This window comes from Rana temporaria, chromosome 12, assembly GCF_905171775.1.
Source record: "Rana temporaria chromosome 12, aRanTem1.1, whole genome shotgun sequence".
Classification (NCBI taxonomy): domain Eukaryota; kingdom Metazoa; phylum Chordata; class Amphibia; order Anura; family Ranidae; genus Rana; species Rana temporaria.
This window is the reverse complement of record NC_053500.1, coordinates 121,815,846-121,840,325: the sequence shown is the minus strand read 5'-3', so window position 1 is coordinate 121,840,325 and position 24,480 is coordinate 121,815,846. Positions and strand designations below refer to the sequence as shown.

The 24,480-nt window shown below is 46.4% G+C and overlaps 1 protein-coding gene across 2 annotated transcripts in view; it reads left to right on the top strand.

The window, feature by feature from the left end:
- Positions 1 to 352: 352 nt before the first annotated feature.
- The window catches only part of DHX35 (DEAH-box helicase 35), an 87,467-nt gene continuing 63,339 nt past the window's right edge, over positions 353 to 24,480 (top strand). Inside the window, exons 1-5 of one of the 2 annotated variants that reach the window (XR_005744468.1) lie at positions 353 to 580; positions 8,920 to 9,047; positions 12,572 to 12,664; positions 16,127 to 16,204; positions 19,946 to 20,050. Coding sequence is in view for 1 of the 2 variants with exons in the window: in XM_040330443.1 (XP_040186377.1) it covers positions 394 to 580; positions 8,920 to 9,047; positions 12,572 to 12,664; positions 16,127 to 16,204; positions 19,946 to 20,050 (591 nt within the window). In the remaining variant the exon portion in view is untranslated. The remainder of the gene's footprint in view (positions 581 to 8,919; positions 9,048 to 12,571; positions 12,665 to 16,126; positions 16,205 to 19,945; positions 20,051 to 24,480) is intronic. The other variant, XM_040330443.1, reaches the window with a different exon arrangement.

The following is a 24,480-nucleotide window of genomic DNA, read 5'->3' as shown; positions in this document are numbered from 1 at the left end:
TGCGCGCAGACTGCAGTTCCTCTTTAAGAGCTGACTGCAGTTTTTGGATATTGTGACCCCTGGATCATGACTTGCACAGATCTGGAAGGAATACACAGAGCACCCCGGGCTCCATAGAAGAATACACAGAGCACCCCGGGCTCCATAGAAGAATACACAGAGCACCCCGGGCTCCATAGAAGAATACACAGGACTCCGCTATACAGACAGTATTTGCTGATCTCTCCTGGCACAGGTGGTCATGGAGGACACCTGATGATGGTGATCCCCGGAAATCCTCTCCCTCCCATGATGACCTCCCCATTACATCACCATCTCCTCCCCTCTTCCCTCCCGGCAGCCCTGCGCCCCTCTCCTCCCTCCTTCTCCCCCATCACCCCGCTCTACACCCCTATGCCTCGCACTCTGTCCGCTCTGCTGCTCGGCTACTGCATCTGCGATCTCTCCGACAAGTCGGAAGGAAACCATGGTGACTGTCCATCACTCTCCTCCACGGCTTCCGCGCATGCTCACTTCCTCCGCCGTGCTCCCTCAACAAAGATGGCGGCGCCCGTGGGGCCGATCCGCTTCTGGAAGCCGGGTAAGTGAACGGCGGGCGAGGTGTGGGGGAGGGGTGAGCGGGGTGCTAGGTCCGGTGTGTGGGGAGCCCGGGGCTTCCTATCCGGGAGGGGCTGAGCTGAACGCAACGTTATTGTCAGCCTGGAAGTACCGGGCGTTATGGCACATTGCTGAGAAACAGTCCACAAGGGCTGAGGGGAATCACTGTTCCTGGGGCAAGTACTGCGCCCGGCTCCTACTGCTCACTGAAAGAGAACCAACCTGAAGAGTACAAGTCAGAGCCCAGAGGGGTTCCATCAGAACTCATTGTATGGTGGGATCCGGTGTTCATACCACAGTCCCCTCTCCTGAGGGAGATCTCATCGTCCGCCGTGTCCCGAGCGCTCGTCCACCGCCGCCGTGTCCCGAGCGCTCGTCCACCGCCGCCGTGTCCCGAGCGCTCGTCCACCGCCATGTCCTGACCAATCATCACCCCTACCGCCATGTCCCGACCGCTCGCCACTGCCATGTCCCGACCAATCGTCACTCCTACCACCACGCCCTGACCACTCGTCACCGCCATGTCCAACCCATCATCACCCCTACCGCCATGTCCCGACCGCTCGCCACCGTCACGTCCCGGCCAATCATCACCTTTACTGCCACGTCCCGGTAACTCGCCACCGCCATGTCTCGACCAATCATCACTCCTACTGCCACGTCCTGACCACTTGTCACCGCCACGTCCGACCAATCATCACCCCTACCGCCATGTCCTGACCACTCGTCACCGCCATGTCCTGACAATCACCACCCCTACCGCTCGCCACCGCCACGTCCCGACCAATCATCACTCCTACCACCACGTCCTGACCACTCGTCACCGCCATGTCCGACCCATCATCACCCCTACCGCCATGTCCCGACCGCTCGCCACCGCCACATCCCAACCAATCATCACCCCTACCGTAATATCCCGGGCGCTCGTCACCGCCATGTCCCGACCAATCATCACTCCTACCGCCACATCCTGATCACTCGTCACCGCCATGTCCTGACAATCATAACCCCTAACGCCACGTCCCGGCTGCTCGCCACCACCATGTCCCGACCAAACATCACTCCTACCACCACGTCCTGACCACTCATCACCGCCATGTCCGACCCATCATCACCCCTACCGCTCGCCACCACCACGTCCCGGCCAATCATCACCTTTACTGCCACGTCCCGGTAACTCGCCACCGCCATGTCCCGACCAATCATCACTCCCACTGCCTGACCACTCGTCACCGCCACGTCCAACCAATCATCACCCCTACCGCCACGTCCTGACCACTTGTCACCGCCATGTCCTGACAATCATCACCCCTACCGCCACGTCCCGGCTGCTCACCACCGCCACGCCCGACCAATTATCTCCCCTACTGCCACGTCCCGGTAACTCACCACCGCCATGTCCCAGCCGCTCGCCAATGCAATGTCTCGAATGCTGGCCACCGCTATGTCCCGACCAATCATCACCCCTACCGCCACATCCCGACCACTCACTCGCCACCGCCACGTCCCGTTTATAAATTGATTTGCATTTTAACGAGTGAAATAAGTATTTGATCCCCTATCTATCAGCAAAATTTCTGGCTCCCCAGGTGTCTTCTATACGGGTAACAAGCTGAGATTACAAGAACTCTCGTAAAGGGAGTGCTCCTAATCTCAGCTTGTAACCTGTCTAAAAGACACGTGTCCACAGAAGCAACCAATCAGATTCCAATCTCTCCACCATGGGCCAAAACCAAAGATCTGTCCAAGGATGTCGGGGACAAGATTGTAGACCTACACAAGGCTGGAGTGGGCTACAAGATCATCGCCAAGCAGCTTGATGAGAGGGTGACAACAGTTGGTGCGATTATTCGCAGATAGAAGAAACACAAAATAACGGTCAATCTCCCTCGGTCTGGGGCTCCATACAAGATCTCACCTTGTGGGGTTTCAATGATCATCAAATTTTGCAGAACTGGGTGAAAGTGTTGTGGTCAGATGAGACCAAAATCAAGCTCTTTGGCATCAACTCAACTTGTATGGAGGAGGAGGAGGAATGCTGCCTATGACCCCAAGAACACCATCCCCACCATCAAACATGGAGGTGGAAACATTGGGCCAGATTCAGGTACATCTGCGCATCTTTGTGCCGGCGTAGCGCATCTCATATGCGCTATGCCGACGTAACATTGAGAGGCAAGCTGAGTATTCACAAAGCACTTGCTCCCATATTTACGCCAGCGTAATGTAAATAGGCCGGCGTAAGCCCGCGTAATTCAAAGTAGGCAGGTAGTGGGTGTGTTGTATTAAAATGAAGCGTGGCCCCATGTAAATGTATGGCCGTATGAACGGCGCATGCTCAGAATCGCGTCGCATATACTCCCTATGATACGTCGGCTCAATGCTTTCGACGTGAACGTAACTTGCGCTCAGCCCCATTCATGTACGACTTACGTAAACAACGTAAAATCCGACGGCTGTTCCGACGTCCATACCATAACTTACCCCTACTTTATGAGGGATAACTATACGCCGGACGTACGCCTTACGTAAACGGCGTAGCTTACTGCGACGGGCGCAAGTACGTTCATGAATCGGCGTATCTAGGTCATTTACATATTCAACACGTAAATCATCGGAAGCGCCCCTAGCGCCCAGTGTAAATATGCACCCAAGATATGACGGCGTAGGAGACTTACGTCGGTCGTATCAAGCCAAAATTCAGGCGTATCTGGTTCTAAGAATACGGCGCATAGATACGACGGCGCATACTAGAACTTACGCGGCGTATCAACAGATACGTCGGCGTAAGTTGTCTCTGAATCCGGCCCATTATGCTTTGGGGGTGTTTTTCTGCTAAGGGGACAGGACAACTTCACCACATCAATGGGACGATGGATGGACATGTACCGTCAAATGTTGGGTGAGAACCTCCTTCCCTCAGCCAGGGCATTGAAAATGGGTCGTGGATGGGTATTCCAGCATGACAATGACCCAAAACACACGGCCAAGGCAACAAAAGAAGTGGCTCAAGAAGAAGCACATTAAAGTCTTGGAGTGGCCTAGCCAGTCTCCAGACCTTAATCCCATAGAAAATATGTGGAGGTAGCTGAAGGTTCGATTTACCAAATGTCAACCTCAAAACTTTAATGACTTAGAGAGGATCTGCAAAGATTAGTGGGACAAAATCCCTCCTGAGATGTGCAAACCTGGTGGCCAACTACAAGAAACGTCTGACCTCTGTGATTGCCAACAAGAGTACTAAGTCATGTTTTGCGAAGGGGTCAAATACTTATTTCACTCATTAAAATGCAAATCAATTCATGACTTTTTTTGTATTTATTTTTATTGTTATTCTGTCTCTCACTGTTAAAATAAACCTACCATTAAAATTATAGACTGATCATTTTTTTGTCAGTGGGCAAACGTACAAAATTAGCAGAGGATCAAATACTTTTTTTTTTCCGTCGCTGTAGAATGTGTTGGACTTCAACTTTAAACTCCTGAACTTTTTAAAGATAATTTAACTGGTTGACGACCAGCCGCCATTTGTTTTACGGCGGCAGGTCTGCTCCCCTGCCGCCGTAAAATATTAATTTTTTTCAAAATTGTCGCTCTATTTTTGTTTATAGCGCAAAAAATTAAAACCGCAGAGGTGATGAAATGCCACCAAAAGAAAGCTCTATTTGTGGGAAAAAAAAGGACGCCAATTTTGTTTGGGACCCACATCGCACGACCGCGCAATTGTCAGTTAAAGCGACGCAGTGCCGAATCGCAAAAAGTGCTCTGGTCTTTGACCAGCAATATGGTCCGGGGGTTAAGTGGTTAAAGAAAACCCATTGGGATGCTTTTAAAAATAAAATCTGTCATTCGAGAAATTCAAGGGTTGCAATTGCTGACCTGCTTGTGAAAATGCTGTCTTACAGACCAAGTTCATTTCTTTTGATCTAAAACGACTAAGGCCCCTTTCACACTGGGGCAGGAGGTGCGCTGACTGTATAGCGGCGGTATTCAGCCGCTAACGGTGAGGTTTTAACCCCAGCTAGCGGCCGAAAAAGGGTTAATATTGCCCCCGCAATGCGCCTCTCTGCACCCACGACACAAATTTCCAGCTGCTTTTATCTCGGTTGTTGTGAACTTGTCATGATGATAACAGAGCAATGGCGCAGCAAAAAGATACGGGACTTAGGGCTTTGGAGAGAGATAAGTAAACACTACAGATATATGTGCCTAGGTCAGATTTCATGAATTGGGTTTACATCCACTTTAAAATTCTACGTATGTCTGCACACTGGTTCGTTGCGCTTCCGTTGTGGTGTTAAAAATCCTGCTTGCTGCATTTTTGGTCAGTTAAAACACTGCACCAAAAATGCAGCTCGCCGTTGAAATGCATTGAAAATGCAGAAGAACGCATCAATAACGCACCCGTTTTACATTTTTGATGCAGTTTTTAAATCGCATGAAAAACACACCATAAGCACAGTAAAATCACGTGCGTTTTCAGGGCCGTTATCGACACCTTTATTTTCCCTATCGGCAAAATGCAGATAACTCAATTTTTCTGCCGCCAAAAATTTCGGCGCATCTCTAGTTTATACTTTTCCTAATCGGATCATATTTTGACCGTGCTCTACAAATGGCAGATCTTCAGCAAGGGCCAGGCCGCACTAGTGATCCTGTTGCTGTCCACGGGGGAGGAGAAATTCTTTGCTTCTGTCGCTCCCTCCCTGACTAGATGAGTGAAGCATTACTCCCTTGCTTACAACTACAGTGCCTTGAAAAAGTATTCATACCCCTTGAAATTTCCCACATTTTGTCATGTTACAACCAAAAATGTAAATGTATTTTATGTGATAGACCAACACAAAGTGCCACATGATTGTGAAGTGGAAGGAAAATGTATAAATGTTTTTCAAAATTGTTTACAAATATCTGAAAAGTGTGGCGTGCATTTGTATTCAGCCCCCTTTAGAGCCGGTTCACACTGGGGCGATCCGACTTTCAGCGCGACTTCCAGAGGCGATTCCGACACGACTTGAATGTGAACCACAGGGCGATCTGGGGCGATTTATAAATCGCCTCCAGGACAGGGAATGTCAGAAATGGCCAATCAGAGCTACTAAGCTCTTCTGACATCATTCTTTTTCCTGTTTGATTTCTTCTTCCCTGTTCCCTGTTTTCCTGTGTCTAAAATGCTCTCTGTGCGTTACAATAGATCAGGGATCTATTGTTGTTGGGGGATCTGTTGTTCCTGCCAGGGATCTAGTTTTGTCAAGGATCTATTGTTGTTCTCATGCGAACTTGTGTTCCTTTCAGGGATCTATTGTTGTTGGGGGATCTTTTGTTCATGCTATTGAGCTAATGTTGTCAATGATCTATTGTTGTTCTCATGTGAACTAGTGTTCCGATCAGGGATCTATTGTTGTTGGGGGATCTGTTGTTCCTGCCAGGGATCTAGTTTTGTCAAGGATCTATTGTTGTTCTCAAGTGAACTAGTGTTCCGATCAGGGATCTATTGTTGTTGGGGATCTGTTGTTTCTCCCAGGGATCTAGTGTTGTCAAGGATCTATTGTTGTTCTCATGTGAACTTGTGTTCCGATCAGGGATCTATTGTTGTTGGGGGATCTGTTGTTCCTGCCAGGGATCTAGTTTTGTCAAAGATCTATTGTTGTTCTCATGTGAACTTGTGTTCCGATCAGGGATCTATTGTTGTTGGGGGATCTTTTGTTCATGCTATTGAGCTAATGTTGTCAATGATCTATTGTTGTTCTCATGTGAACTTGTGTTCCCATCAGGGATCTATTGTTGTTGGGGGATCTGTTGTTCCTGCCAGGGATCTAGTGTTGTCAAGGATCTATTGTTCTCATGTGAACTTGTTTTCCGATCAGGGATCTATTGTTTTTGGGGGACCTAATTGTTCCTGCCAGGGATCTAGTGTTGTCAAGGATCTATTGTTGTTATCATGTGAACTAGTGTTCCGATCAGGGATCTATTGTTGTTCTTGTCATTTGAAGTAGTGTTCCTTTTGGGGAATCTATGGTTCCTGTCTGCATCTACTATTGCCAGCATGGGATATACTGTTCCTGCCAGGGGATCTATTGATGCCGGTGTGCTCTATTGTTGCTGTCTTCAAGAGGGAGTTCATGCCGCCATTCTCTGTGCAAACAAGTGGCATGTATGGAACTACAACCAGCATGCCTAGGCAAGGAAAATAAACTTGCTTTTGGCAGTGCGGTCGGTCTCAGACAATATGCCCCAATCCTCAGGCGAGAAATGTCCAGCCAGGCATTGTCCCTCTTCATTTGGTCCTTGTAAAAGGGGTCCCTCTTGTCGTAGAGGCATGGTCTCTCTTTTACCAGCCTTATAAGGGACTCATTATCCACGGCCTCTTTCCTAACTCTGGCAGCCATGGTGCAAACAGAGACAACGTACTAAGAAAGTGAAAGTAATCCGTGCCAAGAAGGTGGGGGCTGCCTGGGGACAGGGGAGTACCTGGTGGCTTCTGGGTAAATTCCTCTCTGCTTCTGGCAAAATCGCCTCACTATGAACAGGGATCAGACTTGAAAGCTACTTCCATTGAAATCAATGGGTAGGAATCGCCTACAAGTCGGATTGAAGTCGTACAGGAACTTCTTTTGAAGTCGGATCGCCTTGAGTCATGTGTATTAACACCGCTCCCATTCACTTGCATTGTTTTTCTTGACAGCACGACTTGGGACGACTTGAGGCGATTTCAAGTCGGATCACAAATCGCCCCAGTGTGAACCGGCTCTTACTCTGATATCTACAACTAAAATCTAGTGGAACCAATTGCCTTCAGAAGTCATCTAATTAGTAAATAGTCCACCTGTGTGTAATTTCATCTCAGTATAAATACAGCTGTTCTGTGAAGCCCTCATAGGTTTGTTGGAGAACCTTAGTGAACAAACGGCATCATGAAGGCCAAAGAACACACCAGACAGGTCAGGGATAAAGTTGTGGAGAAGTTTAAAGCAGGGTTAGGTTATAGAAAAATATCCCAAGCTTTGAACATCTAATGGAGCACTGTACAATCCATCATCCGAAAATGGAAAGAGTATGGCACAACTGCAAACCTACCAAGACATGGCCGTCCACCTAAACTGACAGGCCGGGCAAGGAGAGCATTCATCGGAGAAGCAGCCAAGAGATCCATGGTAACTCTGGAGGAGCTGCAGAGATCCACAGCTCAGGTGGGAGAATCTGTCCACAGGACAACTATTAGTCGTGTTCTCCACAAATCTGCCCTTTATGGAAGAGTGGCAAGAAGAAAGCCACAAGAAGTCCCGTTTTCAGTTTGCGAGAAGCCATGTGGGGGACACAGCAAACATGTGAAAGAAGGTGCTTTGGTCAGATGAGACGGAAAATTAACTTTTTGGCCTAAAAGCAAAACGCTATATGTGGGGGAAAACCAACACTGCACATCACCCTGAACACACCATCTCCACTGTGAAACATAGTGGTGGCAGATTCATGTTGTGGGGATGCTTTTCTTCAGCAGGGACAGGGAAGCTTGTCAGAGTTGATGGGAAGATGGATGGAGTCAAATACAGGGTAATCTTAGAAGAAAACCTGTTGGCGTCTGGAAAAGACTTGAGACTGAGGCGGAGTTTCACCTTCCAGCAGGACAACGACCCTAAACATACAGCCAGAGCTACAATGGAATGGTTTAGATCAAAGCATATTCATGTGTTAGAATGGCAAAGTCCTGACCTAAATCCAATTGAGAATCTGTGGAAAGACTTGAAATTTGCTGTTCTCAGACGCTCTCCATCCAATCTGACAGAACTTGAGATATTTTGCAAAGAAAAATGGACAGAAATGTCCCTCTCTAGATGTGCAAATCTGGTAGAGACATCCCCAAAAAGACTTGCAGCTGTAATTGCAGAGAAAGGAGGTTCTACAAATACACTCCACACTTTTCACTTTTTTTTTTTTTTTTAAAACATTTATCATTTTCCTTCCACTTCACAATTATGTGCCACTTTGTGTTGGTCTATCACATAAAATCCCAATAAAATACTTTTACATTTTTGGTTGTAACATGACAAAATGTGGAAAATTTCAAGGGGTATGAATACTTTCTGCTGCGTTTTAGCACTACTCCTCTAGCTGGCGAGAGAGTGATACGCAGAGGTAGGTGAGGATGTTCTGTGCAGTTTTTTTAGCAATCTTGTCACTAACAAGCTCATGCCAGCTTCAGGATTATTGGTGTGATGTGACCCAAATTAATCCCAAGAACAACACAGTCTCCCCACTTTTTTTTTTTTTTTAATATTTGAAAGGGTCCATCTATTTGACAATTGTGTGTGTTGTGTTTTGCAGGTACAGAGGGTCCTGGTGCCAACCTCTCTGAGGAGAGGCAAAGTAATGCTGAAGTGACTTCGGTTGTCTATAACCCACATGCCTCCCTTTCAATAGAACAACAGAGACAGAAGCTGCCCGTTTTTAAGGTAAAAGAAAAATATTGATTAAATGTTTCTGAGCACCGTAACGATTTCATAGTTACATAGTTAGTCAGGTTGAAAAAAGACACAAGTCCATCCAGTTCAACCATAAAACAAATAAACAAACAAAATAAAAAACACAGTACAATCCCATACACCCAACTCCATACCCACAGTTGATCCAGAGGAAGGCAAAAAACCCCAGCAGAGCATGAGATCCAATTTGCTACAGCAGGGGAAAAAATTCCCTCCTGATCCCCCGAGAGGCAATCGGATTTTCCCCGGATCAATTTTACCTACAAATCTTAGTACTCAGTTATATTCTGTACTTTTAGGAAAGAATCCAGGCCTTTCTTAAAGCAATCTACTGAGCTGGCCAGAACCACCTCTGGAGGGAGTCTGTTCCACATTTTCACAGCTCTTACTGTGAAGAAACCTTTCCGTATTTGGAGGTGAAATCTCTTTTCCTCTAGACGTAAAGAGTGCCCCCTTGTCCTCAGTGTTGACCGTAAAGTGAATAACTCAACACCAAGTTCACTGTATGGACCTCTTATATATTTGTACATGTTGATCATATTCCGCCTTATTCTCCTCTTCTCAAGAGTGAATAAATTCAGTTCCTCTAATCTTTCCTCATAGCTGAGCTCCTCCATGCATTTCAAAATCCTTAAAGGACTCCACATCAAGTTAATGCGGGCTATGGGGAAATCCTGTGTGCTATAAAATTGTACATGCTACCGTCAAGGGGTACTTGGTATGTTCAGATGCCTGTGACCCTACCGCATGTGGTTACTTATGATCCCTACATCACTACAGGACATGGCATTAGCGTAGGAGTCAGAGGATGGAGCCATAGTGTGCACTGGAGGACACGGCATCTGACGTTTACGGAAATGTTGAATGCTCTAGAGCAGGGGTGTCAAACTTAATTTCATCGTGGGCTGCATCAGCATTATGATTGTTCTCAAAAGCAGTGGTTGTATCTAGGGTTGTCCCGATACCGATACTAGTATCGGGACCGATTCCGAGTATTTGCGGGAGTACTTGTACTCCCGCAAATGCCCCCGATGCCTGGCCGAATACTCGCCCCGCCGCTACGCCGCATCCCCGCTGCCGCAGCCGCTTAGTTAATACGGGCGGGGAACATTACAGCTTTCATTTGAATAGCTGTAGTGTTTCCCGCCGCGCCGCGTATAGACACTCCCCCTTGCTCGGGTGAACTGTCCAATCCAGAGCAAGGGGGAGTGTCTATGCGCGGCACGAAACACTACAGCTATTCAAATGAAAGCTGTAAAGTTCCCCGCCCATATTAACCAAGCGGCAGCATGTAGGTAAGGGGGACATGGCTGGATATGGGGGGACATGGCTGCAATATGTGGGGGGACATGGCTGCATCTGTGGGGGGACATGGCTGCATCTGTGGGGGGACATGGCTGCATTTGAGGACACATTTAAAAAGAAGTATCGGTATTCGGTATCGGCGAGTACTTGAAAAAAAAATATCGGTACTTGTACTCGGTCCTAAAAAAGTGGTATCGGGACAACCCTAGTTGTATCTGTAATATTAGATGTCCAGCGCATCCCCTCCCCTTACATTAGATGTCAAGAGCCACCCCACCTTTAGAAGTTGAGTCCCCTACTATCCCTTTCATCGCTGCTGCTGGGAAGAAGCTGGATGCATTGCTTGAAGGCAGAAAGTAGGGGTGCGATGCCGCGTACACACGATAATTTTTCAGCATGTCCAAAAATCAACGTTTTCCAACTTCATCATTAAAACGACGTTGCCTACGCACCATCGTTTTTAAAAAAAATGATCTAGCAAAGCGCGGTGACGTACAATGCGTACGACGGCACTATAAAGGGGAAGTTCCATTCGCCTTTGGGCTGCTTTAGCTGATTCCGTGAAAAATGATGTGTAGCCCACACACGATCATTTTAAATGACGTTTTTGAAAAACAACAAAAAATGATCGTGTGTACGCGGCATCAGGCTAAGTTCAAACCTATGCGTTTTTTGTATTTCCTTTTGCAGAAACACACCACAGTCCATTTAACTTGGTTTCCTATGGGGCATGTTCACATTTATGCTCTTTTCGGCCACTTAATTTTTGGAAAAGGTCAGGGACTTTTTTAAAAAGCGAAACAATGCGTTTTTGGTTTAATAGACTTCAGTGGAGACTTCAAAGCTACAGAAAAGCATGTAGTGTGATTTTGCCGCAATTTGTGTTTTTTGCTTTTTTTTTTTTTTTAAATCCACCCAATTGGTAAAAAAAAAGCATAAAAAATATGTGCAAAAAGCACTGCAGAAACGGAGCAAAAGCAAACTGCATAGGTGTGGACCAAGCCTTAGGCTGGCTGTGAGGGCCGTGCATTGTGGGTGTGGGAATCACATCGATATCTGCAGCCGAAACGCAATGCTCTTGCGAGATGCACAGGGCTGCCATTCATGTTGAATGACACCCCCCCCCCCCACGCATCTCAGCCCGCAGTGTGTTCACGGGTGCAGGAACCGCATGGTCAAAAAGACCACGCAATTTCCCTGTGGCCGCATTTTAAACATGGTGCTTTTTGTGTGTTTCACGTGGCACCGCAGCCTATTCAAATGAATTGACTGCTTTGCCCGAGCAATCGCGGAACACACAGCCCTCACAAGTGTTAAATGGAGCCTTACGGAGGGATGATGAGAGAGACCGGCTCCAAGAGAGATACCTTTGTGCGTTCCACGTTTGTTCTGGCTTGGCATTCATTCATTTCAATGGACTTCTGTGCCACGTGAAACGCACAAAAAAGTGCATGCATCTTTTTGACTATGTGGTTTACTTGCAGTTCCTGATCGCACTGCGGGCTGAAATGCATGGGGATGCCATTAAAAATGAACAGCAACCCCGCGCGTTTCGTACTGTGAACCCACACTTATTGCAGACGTGCCATTGGAATTTTTTTAGATACTTCCGTTTGTCTATTTAAGTAAGACAACTCACTGAGATAGATATTATTTTCACCTCGGCTAGCCTCCGGATGTTAAAGCGGTTGTATATCCGGAAAAAAATCCTGTAAGGCAAAGGCATAATGAGCTTGTTTGCACCACATACTAGCTCATTATGAAAAACCTAAGCCTGAAGTGCCGGCATCACCTCCCGGTCACCGCTGAGAGAGCTGACATGTTCCCTCATTGTTTCTTCCGGGTTTGCCGCTCTGACGCTGTGATTGGCCGGAGCCACGATGTCGTGGCAAGGATTTCTGATTTTCTGTCGGCACCCGCCGGACCTTCAGAGTGCATGCGCCACTGACGTCAGGGGCTGCATGCAAGGTGAATAATATTCATTTTACCTGCAGGTAAGCCTTTTTATAGGCTTACCTAGAGATAATGAAGGTAAAGCGGGGTATACACCCTCTTTAAATGCTTACACAGTAGGTTTCCTAAATTTCCATCACCGAAAACAAAATAACTTTTTTTTCTTTTCTCTATTTAAATTTCAGGGGTTCAGCAGCTGTTAACTTTAGAATGATGTGTTTTTTTTTTTTTTGCAGCTCCGAAATCACATCCTTTATTTGCTGGAGAATTACCAAACCGTGGTGATAATTGGAGAAACAGGATGTGGAAAAAGTACACAAATTCCCCAGGTACTTGCTTCATTATACAAAGTTTGCGGATAAACTCAATTCAAAATGACCCAGGTGGTGCCCTTTCATGCAACTTTGAAGGGAGATATCTGTTTATATCAGGGATATGCAATAAGCAGGCCTCCAGCTGTTGCAAAACTACAAATCCCATCATGCCTCTGCTGCTGGGTGTCATGCTTGTGGCTGTTAGAGTCTTGCTATGTGTCATGGGACTTGTAGTTAGTTCTGCAACAGCTGGAGGTCCGCTAATTACATATCCCTGGTTTAGATACATAGGCTGCTGAAAGAAAGGATTAGGATTCACATTGTGAGAAGAAGACCTATTGTGAGCAGATGTCTAGGCTTTTATGTGTGGCCAGCATTGGAGCAAGCTTGGAGCAGTATTTTTTCTTACAAGTAATGAACCATTTTAACCAACCGCAATGTTTTGATGCCTTTTTATTCATTTCAATGTGTTGCATTTTTGGTGCGGACTTGAAAAGCGCGCCAAAAATGCAGCAAGCAGGACTTTACTTCCATACCGGGAAAATTCCAGCACCCCTCTCCTACATGTAAACATGATCGTTCTTTTGCTAGAAAATTACTTAGAATTTTTTTATTTAGCAGAGATCCTAGGGAATAAAATGACCATCATTGAAACTTTTTATGTAATACGGCATTAGCGCAGCAATTTTTTTAAACACAATTTATTTAATTGTTTTTTAAAAAACAACACTTTTTTTTTTCATGAATAAAAATACAAAACGGTAAATTAAGCCCAATTTATTTTGTATAATGTTATGCCGAGTAAATAGATACCTCACATGTCACACTTTAAAATTGCGCACACTTGTGGAATGGTACTTAAAAATTCCATAGGCGACGCTTTTTTTTTTTTTTTTTACAGATCACATGTTTAGAATTAGAGGAGCCTTGGGCTAGAATTATTGCTCTCGCTCTAACGTTCGTGGTGATACCTCACATATGTGGTTTGAATGTCGTTTACATATGCAAACACAACCTACATATGCGTTCGCTTCTGCACGCAGGGAGCTTTAATTTTTTGTTTTTAGTTTAAAATATATATTTTTACACTTTTTTTTCCTTTTTTTTTTTTTTTATCACTTTTATTCCTATTACAATGAATTTAAAAATCCCTTGTAATAGGAATAGTGCATGACAGGTCCTCCTTTATGGAGTGATGTTGGGTCTATTTGTCGTGTCTCTCCTCTAGACATGAAGGCCTGAGATCAAAAAAAATAAACAATCTCAGGCTTTCCTGCCAAGTCCCCGGCATTGTTTGCTTTCTGCCTTTCATAATGTGGCGCCTGGGCCTCCAAAAGTCAGAGAGACTGCCGGGGATCATCTGGCCCTTGGGTTTTCTCTATGGCTAACTTCTGGCACCAGCGGATTCCTTCTCCAGCTTGCCGATCGCACAGGCGAACCGGTAGAAGCTGCCTGTAAGAATGATAAAGCGGCGGAACAGCTGCTATGATTGTTGTTACGGTGCAGGGAATTGCCGGCTTCATTCAGCTATCCCCACCATGAAGCCCAGGGAGTCTTATGACGTTCTGCGGTATAGACGTGGTTAAACGCAACTGACCGGCGTGAAGAGTTCCGTAGGATTTAAAGGGATGCATTTTTCATGCATTTTTAATCCGCCTTTTATTTACCTTTAAAATTGATCAGGGTGAAAGGACACTAAATCAGAATAAAGTATAAGGGGTTGTAAAGGTTTTTTTTTTTTTTTTTCCTAAATAGCTTCCTTTAACTTAGTGCAGTCCTCCTTCACTTACCGTATTTATCGGCGTATACCGCACACTTTTTTGCCCTTAAAGCGGGAGTTCACCCTTAAAAAAAATTTTAAGATTAAATTCATGCTCATTTTGTCAAGGGGAATCGGGTAGTTTTTTTAAAAACCAAGCCGTATTTACCGTTTTAGAGAGCGATCTTCTCTGTCGCTTCCGTGTATGGTCTTCGGGACTGGGTGTTCCTTCTAGATTGACAGTCTTCCGACAGGCTTCCGACGGTCGCATCTATCACGTCACGAGTAGCCGAAAGAAGCCGAACGTCGGTGCGGCTTTATACGGCGCATGCGCACCGACGTTCGGCTACTTTTGGAAAATCGTGACGCGATAGATGCGACCGTCGGAAGCCTGTCAATCAAGAAGGAACGCCCAGTCCCACAGCCCATACCCGGAAGCGACGGAGAAGATGTATCTCTAAAACGGTAAGTACGGCTTCGATTTAAAAAAAAATACCCGATTCCCCTGGACAAAATGAGCCTCAATCTAATGTTAAAAATTGTCATTTCCGGGTGAACCTCCACCTTAAAATCAGGGCAAAATCGTGGGTGCGCGATATACGCCGATACCCGCTTCCCGCGCCGTGTTTGAACCACTGCGCCGACATGTACCGAGCGCAGTACACTCGGGTATACTCGGGCAGGCTCGGCTCCTCTCGCGGTCACGTCCTGTACGTCCTTTACGCGAGAGGAGCTGAGCCTGCCCGACTATACCCGAGTGTACTGCGCTAGGTATATGTCGGCGGAGTGGTTCAAACACAGCGTGGGAAGCGGGGATTAGACTCGGAGACAGCGCAGGAGGACACCACGATGGCCACAGAAGGACGCCGGACCGGACAAGGCTGCCGATGGACGCCCTTGCAAGACACCAAAACTGTAAGTATAAAAAAAAAAATTCCAGGAATGTCAGGGCTACATTAGGGGTGCGCGCTATACGCCGGAGCGCGTAATAGGGAGATAAATACGGTACCTCATCCTTCCATTTTGCTTTTAAATGTCCTTATTTCTTCTGAGAAATCCTCACTTCCTGTTCTTCTGTCTGTAACTCCACACAGTAATGCAAGGCTTTCTCCCTGGTGTGGAGTGTCGTGCTCGCCCCCTCCCTTGGACTACAGGAGAGTCAGGACGCCCACTAACACACAGCTCCTTTCTCTATCTGCAACGTAGAGAGCGTCCGGACACTCCTGTATTCCAAGGGAGCTGGCGAGCACGACACACCAGGGAGAAAGCCTTGCATTACTGTGTGTAGTTACAGACTGAAGAACAGGAAGTGAGGATTTCTCAGAAGAAATAAGGACATTTAAAAGCAAAATGGAAGGATGAGGTAAGTGAAGGAGGACTGCACTAAGGTAAAGGAACCTATTTAGTAAAAAAAATTGTACCTTTACAACCCCTTTAAGCCCTAAACACATCAGTAGGTGGTGCTGGCTGGAACGATTCTGGGAGCACCATAAACGTACTTAGTAGCGCAGCTCTTCCTGATGGACATTTTTGAAAAGGGTCAGACATTGCAGCTCTGGTGTGTGCTACATTCAGGGCTGATACCTGACATGAGACATACAGTCTGGAGGAAGGGAATTGCAGCTTCCATCTGAAGCTTCTTACACAGGTACTTTGCCTTTAGGCAAACAAATACTTCCTGTGAAAAATTCATCCTTTTTCCTTTTCCTCTTATATAGTACCTTGCAGAAGCTGGGTGGACAGCAGAAGGGAAAGTAGTTGGAGTAACACAACCCCGGAGGGTGGCTGCAGTTTCGGTAAGTCAGAAGAAATGTATTTTTACCATTTTAAAGTATTTTTTTTTTCCCCAAGTTTTGTATTGAATTTATTATAAATTTTCCATTACATTTGGCAGTTTACTATTAATACTCAAGTAATCACAGATCTCTGTGAATGAATGACCCGGTTGTGTGGGTGGAGCCTCGCAGGGCCATGTTCTTTTCAAATTGGGACAGCAGATGCAGGCGAGAAGATCCCCCAACCGCTGTCAAAATGAGGGGGGGAATCAGTGAGAGGCTGCAGGAGTAGAAACATATTCCACCCTAAAAATGGGTGGGACATGTAACATGTGCCAAAAGGTGAACATATGTTTTTAAAGGTGCATTAAGGTGAAAAAACGCCTCGCTGTCACGTGCCCCCCCCCCCCCCCGCCGGTTTTACTTACCTGAGCCCGTTCACCTACTGTGCGCGTCCCCGGCATCCTCTTCTCCACGGAGTCTCTGCGTTTATTGGATAGATTGATAGCAGTCAATCAAATCCAATGACGCGGCCGCCGGGGGGAGGGACAGAGTCATACACTCTGTGTCTATGGACGCAGAGTGTATGACAGGGAGCGAGCCCGCAAGCTAACCCCCTCGGGAGAGAGCTTCCCAGAGGGTGTTATCTATTGCGGGGAGGAGCCGAGATAGCCGCTGAGGGACCCCAGAACAGGAGGATCGGGGCCACTCTGTGCAAAACTAACTGCACAGTGGAGTATGACATGTTTTTTTTATTTAAAATAATAATAATAAATAAACTTTTACAACCCTGGATGTGCATGTTTCATTGACGGTACCACTTTAATAAAAATAGATCTGCTATCAGGTGTAGAATGAATCCATCCAGTGGTGCCTGCACATAACTGCAGCAACTCTCATCTGCTACAGATGATGAACCTAAATAACAATAGAGCAGCTCATGAAAGTTTTTCAATATAATGTATACAAAAACCCATGTCTTCAAGTAAATTCACCAATCAATGTACCTTCATTTGTTCAAAGGAAGCATTTAAACTTTTTGTGCACCACAACCATAGGAGAGGCTCTTGCCCAAAAAGCTAATCTGTTAATTAACCGAATGCAAACCGCCCCACGGACGTATACTGCTCTGCGCCAAAACACGTACCTAATGACATGATCTGACACTTTTGGGTCTTGGGCGTGCATGCGTCTCTGGCGACCTGCTTCTGCTGGGATTGGACACAGCGGGAGCCAATCGGCAGGTCCGGCGGACTTGATGTCTGCCGGGACCCGCCAATCATTCCCGAGAGAAGCAGAATGGCGGTCTGCTGATGTAAACAAGGCCAATCGCTGTTCTGTGGCAAGGGAAGGCTGTGTTTCTTCCAAAGCAGGAACGTGGCACTCTGCCTTCCCACAGTACAAGAGCATCCCCCAGTTAGCAAACACTCCCTGGAAACACATTTAACCCTTTGATTGCCCCTGATGTTAACCCCCCCCCCTCTGCAGTGTCATTAGTACAGTGATAGTGCATCATTTATTTTTAGCACTGATCACAGTATTAGCATCACTGGTCCCCAAAAAGTGTCACTTAGTGTCAGATTTGTCCACCACAATATTGCAGTCCCGCTATAATTCGCTGATCGCCGCCATTACTAGTAAAAATAAATAAAAATATCCCATAGTTTGGTTTGCGCAAAAGTTATAGCATCTACAGCCAAAATACGCCTATTGGGATTTTTGTTACCAAAAATCTGTAGCAGAATACATATTGGCCTAAACTGATGAAGACATTTTGATATTTTTTTATTTATTTTTTTACTTTTTTTTTTTTTTTTATTGGCAATGTTTTATAGCAGAAAGTAAAATATATTGTGTGGTGTTTTTTTTTTTTTTAACCAGTTCCCGACCCCCGCATGTACATATACGTCCACAATATGGCACGTACAGGCACATGGGCGTACAGGTACGTCCTCGCCTATTAGCGGGTGGGGGGTCCGATCGGGACCCCCCCCGCTACATGCGGAGGTCGGGTCCGCTCGGGGAGCGATCCGGGACCACGGCGCGGCTATTTGTTTATAGCCGCTCCGTCGCGATCGCTCCCCGGAGCTGAAGAACGGGGAGAGCCGTGTGTAAACACGGCTTCCCCGTCCTTCACTATGGCGGCGCATCGATCGCGTCATTCCCTTTATAGGGAAGACACGATCGATGACGTCATTCCTACAGCCACACCCCCAAACAGTTGTAAACACATACTAGGTGCACCCTAACTCCTACAGCGCCACCTGTGGTTAACTCCCAAACTGCAACTGTCATTTTCACAATAAAGAATGCAATTTAAATGCATTTTTTGCTGTGAAAATGACAATGGTCCCAAAAATGTGTCAAAATTGTCCGAAGTGTCCGCCATAATGTCGCAGTCACGAAAAAAATTGCTGATCGCCGCCATTAGTAGTAAAAAAAAAAAAAATAATAAAAATGCAATAAAACTATCCCCTATTTTGTAAACACTATAAATTTTGCGCAAACCAATCGATAAACGCTTATTGCGATTTTTTTTACTAAAAATAGGTAGAAGAATACGTATCGGCCTAAACTGAGGAAAAAAAATGTTTTTATATATGTTTTTGGGGGATATTTATTACAGCAAAAAGTAAAAAATATTGCTTTTTTTTCAAAATTGTCGCTCTATTTTTGTTTATAGCGCAAAAACTAAAAACCGCAGATGTGATCAAATACCACCAAAAGAAAGCTCTATTTGTGGGGAAAAAAGGACGCCAATTTTGTTTGGGAGCCACGTCGCACGACCGCGCAATTGTCTGTTAAAGCGAGGCAGTCCCGAACTGTAAAAACACCTTGGGTCTTTAGGCTGCATATTGGTCCGGGGCTTAAGTGGTTAAGTTGTAGGTCTTTTTTTGTTTTAATATTGCAAAAAATAAAAACTGCAGAGGGAATCAAATGCCACAAAAAAAGCTAGAGGGAATGAAAACAACTAGATACCCAGTAAAGGCAACACACACAAACACTGTTTAGGCACGCATTTTAACCCTTGATCACCCTAGATGTTAACCCCTTCCTGCCCAGTGTCATTAGTAAAGTGACAGCGCATTATTGCAGTCCTGTTATAAGTCGCTGATTGCTGCCATTACTAGTATGAAAAGAATAATACAAATTACAGTATTTATCCCATAGTTTGTAGACACTATAACTTTCACACAAACCAATCGATATATATACTTATTGGGATTTCTTTTTTTACCAAAGACATGCAGCAGAATACATTTTGGCCAAAATGTATTAACAGATTTGATTTTTCTTTTCATATTTTTTGGGGGATTTAAATACCCCCAAAAGAAAGCTCTATTTGTCTGAAATGTTATACATTTTGTATGATCACAAAATTGTCAGTTAAAGTAGTTCTGTGCCGCATAGCAAAAAATGGCCTGGTCATGAAGTGGGGGGGCTTCTGGAGCTGTAGTGGGTAATTAAATGTTACATACAGTTTGATTTTAACCTACAAATGTTTGTGTGATCTCTCTTTGCACATCTTGAATAAAACCCCAAAACAAAAACAAAGTCCTTGAAATGTTGGAAACCAGTTGGTTCTTCCAAGGACAAAAAAAAAAAAACACCTATATCTGAAATTTGTACTGGATGAACTGTCCCTTTATGAATAAATATGACTTTCTCAATCCAACTCCAAATTCATGCAAAAGATTATGCAGAGATTATTGCAAAATTTGTTTGTTCCCGAATGTCTGTAAGTGTCTTGTGTTGTAACAGGTGGCAGGGCGGGTGGCAGAGGAGCGAGGAGCTTTGCTGGGACATGAAGTTGGCTACTGCATACGCTTTGATGACTGTACTGACCCTCAGGCTACGCGTATCAAGGTGAGATTGCAAATTAATTATGCTGTGATCTGTTTATTGTCAGTCATATCAGCCCTACAGCTCATAGCTTCTTCCATCACAGAGGTTATTCTTATTAATGTCCGTGTTCATCATCACAATATCCAGTGTTACTCTATATGTGGTAAGTCCAGCATAGATGAAAGTGTCAGTGATTGCTAAAACCTTCTAGAAGCATTGACTCACAGCTGCATCATTATAACCTTACAACGGCTCTCAGCGGACATTATGAGCAGATGCAGATAATTGAGTCATATCTGACTCTCAGTGATTCTATGGGACAGCCCTCTGGGCACCATTTCTACTACGATTAAAGCGGAGGTCCACCGAAAAGTGGAACTTCCGCTTTATATACTCCTTCGCCCCCTTGCATGCCACAATTGGCATGTAATTTTTTGGGTGGGTATTTTTGTAGGGGACTTCCTTTCCCACGTCCTCCTTCCTCTCATGGGCCACCTAGGCGGCGACTCCTCTCCTCCTAGGCGGCCCCTCCCTCTCTGGGACATGTGACAGGTCCCAGAAGATTGCCCGCCCACTGAGAACACGCGACATGTGCAGTGCGTGCCCAGCCGTGAAGCCGAAAGCTGTCACAGCTGGGTGCCCACAGTGGCTATGCCGGCGGAGAGGAGGGGGCGAGGAACGACCCTGTGGATGGCCGCATCGCTGGACCATGGGACAGGTGAGTGTCTGTTTTTTAAAAGTCAGCAGCTAAACTTTTTGTAGCTGCTGACTTTTAATAAACAAAAAAAAGCCTGGAACTGCACTATAAGGGCATTTCTTTCTCGTACATCACGGGACACAGAGCAGCATATTCATTACTATGTGGGTTATATGGAGTACCTTCAGGTGATGGACACTGGCAATCTCAAACAGGAAGTGCCCCTCCCTATATAACCCCCTCCCATAGGAGGAGTACCTCAGTTTTTTCGCCAGTGTCTTAGGTGTTGGTCATGGAATAGCTTGTCTCCTACATCCTTGGGATCAAGGCAGGCTAACCGGATCTGTCCAAGGTGCCTCAGAGCCAAAGTGGACAGTACCCGGGCCCCAAACCGTGGGGTTTTGCCCATAATGCTTCTCTTTTTAGAGAGCTGGACCCTGGGCCCAGGACTTAGAACCTCTGCGGTACCTAAGGTAACCTGTTTGCCAGAGTGCTATATGGGCCCAGGACAGTGGGTTCCTTTTTAGGACCCCAGGGCCTGAAGGTCTAGTACGCCACCCACGGAGATGGGGGAAGATTGGACCGCTTGCTATGCAAAGTCCTGCGGCATGGAGCAGGTAAGAAAGGGGGGGCCTGCGGGACTTGGTTCGTCGGCAGGCTCTCTAGGGAGATCTTTGGGGGATGTGCCTGAGTATGCTCTTGCATTGGCAGTTTTTGGGCCACTATGTCTATCAAAGAGACAGGATGGTCTATGTATGGGCTCCCATGTGTGATCTTCCTAAAGATAGGTGTTGCATTGTAAATTGTCTGCTGGGCGCTGGGTTGGGAAAGGTAGCTATGCTTTCCCAGGACTGGGGGGTCAGTGACTCACCTGAGGCCTTACCTGTCTGGGTGCCGTGCGGTGTCCTCCTCCAGCATGTCAGACGCTTCCGGCGTGGCCCCGTCCTCCGCAACACGGGCGCGCGCGCGGGCGCGCGCCCTGTAATATAGGCGCAGGGTGATGATTCGCGCCGTTGTGGAGAAAGAGGGGCGGGACATCTAGTCTCATAAAAGGAAGGGGCGGCCCTTCCTCTATGCTGTGTAGCTCAGTTGCTTGCTGAGCTTGAAGGAGGAGGACGCAGAGCGGCTGCAGTGCGGCTGAGGGCACCCAGTGGCGCAAGGAAGTATTGCAGTTCTGGTGAACAGAACTAGCTGTGTGGTTACTAGCCTAAAAAATTCCTTATACAGCAGATGGATACTTGCAATTTTTTGAGGAAAGACAGCATGTTTTCATAAAAAAAAAAAAAAAAGTTTTTGAAAAAAAAAAAAAAAAAATATAGGAAACATACTGGTCTTCCCGTTTTGGTTTTTGGACGTTAATTATTAATACCGTTCCCTAAAACCGTACTATTTCTTTCTCCTAGCTACAACCATCAAGGGTTGTAAGCAGGGGTACCTCGGTATTGTACCATGGCTTCCAAAGGTTCAGGATCAGGGGGTACAAAAGAAAGGGGCCCCCCCTCAGATTCTGACGGTTCAGATCGGCCTATGCCGGTACTTTCCCCACAGGTTATTACACCATTGGGCACCTTGGTTAAGCCATTAGGGAGATCTGGTGCTGAGGCTACATCAGATCCACCCAACCCTGTGTTTATCACAGAGAGTATGCTAGCCGCCTCCTTGGAGGGGCTAGAGAAAAGATTGGCGGCTATGATAGCCAAATCTACACCGGGTAAAAAGCGGACTAGGTCTCCGTCGCCTGAGTGTGGACCCTCAGATGCTGAGGTTCTCTCCCCGGGGGGATTTGAGTTGCAGGAGGATCATTTGGACCGGGACCAAATTGGTTCAGAGGTTGAGGGTTCGGCTAATGAAGAGCCTTGCTCGGCCTCCCAAGCGGAAAGCTTCTGGGTTCATTCTCTGACAGACATGGTCCACTTGGCGTTTAATTTGCCTTTGCCGGAACCTCAGGGTCCGGCCGTATCATCTTTAGGCTCTTTGAAAACGCCTCGCAGTAGCGCTGTTTTTCCAGTCCATCCTCTTTTAGAGGAAGTAATCTTCCAGGATTGGGCACGACCAGACAGAATCTTTTTACCACCTAAAAAATTTTCCGTCGTCTATCCTATGGAAGAAAAATTTGCCAAAAAGTGGACTCTCCCAGTGGTGGATGCCGCCATCTCCTGTGTAAATAAGTCCTTGACTTGCCCGGTAGAAAACATACAGGTGTTTAAAGAACCGGTTGATAAGCGTTTGGAGACGCTTTTAAAAGCATCCTTTACTACGGCGGGTGCAGTAATACAGCCAGCGGTGGCTGCTATTGGAGTTTGTCAGGCACTAACAGACCAGACAAGACAAATGCTTAAGGTTATTCCGGCCCAACAGGCGGAAGAATTATCTGATATTCCTAGAGCCATGTGCTTCGCGGTGGATGCTATAAGGGATTCCATCCAGCAAGCGTCTCGTCTGTCACTATTTTTAGTACATATGAGAAGGCTCTTATGGTTAAAGAACTGGGAGGCTGAGCCCCCATGCAAAAAGCTCCTGGCAGGGTTTCCCTTCCATGGAGAACGACTCTTCGGAGAAGATCTGGATAAATACATTCAGACTATTTCAAGTGGCAAAAGTACACTTCTACCAGTAAAAAAGAAGGTCCGGGGACCTGCGTTCAAACGGCAGCTTCCCCCTGCTCAGGGGCCCGCCAATTCCAGGCAGTATCGACGGCCTCCTGCGAGATCATACTTTAACAATAAGCCACCAGGACAAGCCTTTGGAGGCAAGAAGCAGTGGTATCGTAAACCAGCAAAGACAGCCCCTAAGTCTGCCTCATGAAGGGACGCCCCCACCCACGAAGGTGGGGGGAAGGCTGCGTCTTTTTTCAGAAATTTGGGAGACCGACATTCCCGACAAGTGGGTCCGGTCTTCCGTGGCCACAGGCTACAAATTAGAATTTCTAAGAATCCCTCCACCTCATTATCAGGAGTCGAGAGTGCCAGTCGAGCCGACAAAGAAGGCCGCCTTAATGGCGGCATTAAATCGTTTGCTTTACCAAGGCGTGATAGTAGAGGTACCAGCCCAGGAACAGGGGCTAGGGTTCTACTCCAATCTGTTCATCATCCCAAAGCCCAACGGCGATGTCAGGCCAATCTTGGACTTAAAGGGATTAAATGCGTACTTAAAAGTACGCTCGTTCCGGATGGAATCCGTGCGATCGGCAGCCGCCGCACTTCAGAAAGACGACTTTCTGGCCTCCATAGACATAAAGGATGCTTACCTTCATGTGCCAATTTTTCAGCCACATCAAAGGTTTCTACGCTTCACAGTGGCTCGGCGTCATTTTCAATTTGTGGCACTCCCTTTCGGGTTGGCTACGGCTCCTCGAGTATTCACCAAGGTCCTAGCTCCAATTCTAGCCAACCTAAGAATCCAGGGGATCATTGTCCTAGCATACCTGGACGACCTTCTAATCATAGATCATTCATCTCCTGGCCTGGAGCGAGCAGTGGCTCTCACGGTTCGATACCTAGAGAGGTTCGGTTGGGTCCTAAACCGAGAAAAATCAGCTTTCCAACCCACAAAGAGGTTGGAATATCTCGGCATGTCATTAGACACGGAACAACAAAGGGTGTTCCTGCCTCGAATAAAGGTCGAGGCTATCAAAGAATTGATACATCTGGTTCTAAGCAAGAGAGAACCAACGATTCACCTATGCATGCGATTACTAGGCAAGCTAGTGGCCACCTTCGAAGCGGTGCCATACGCTCAAAGTCACACTCGTGTC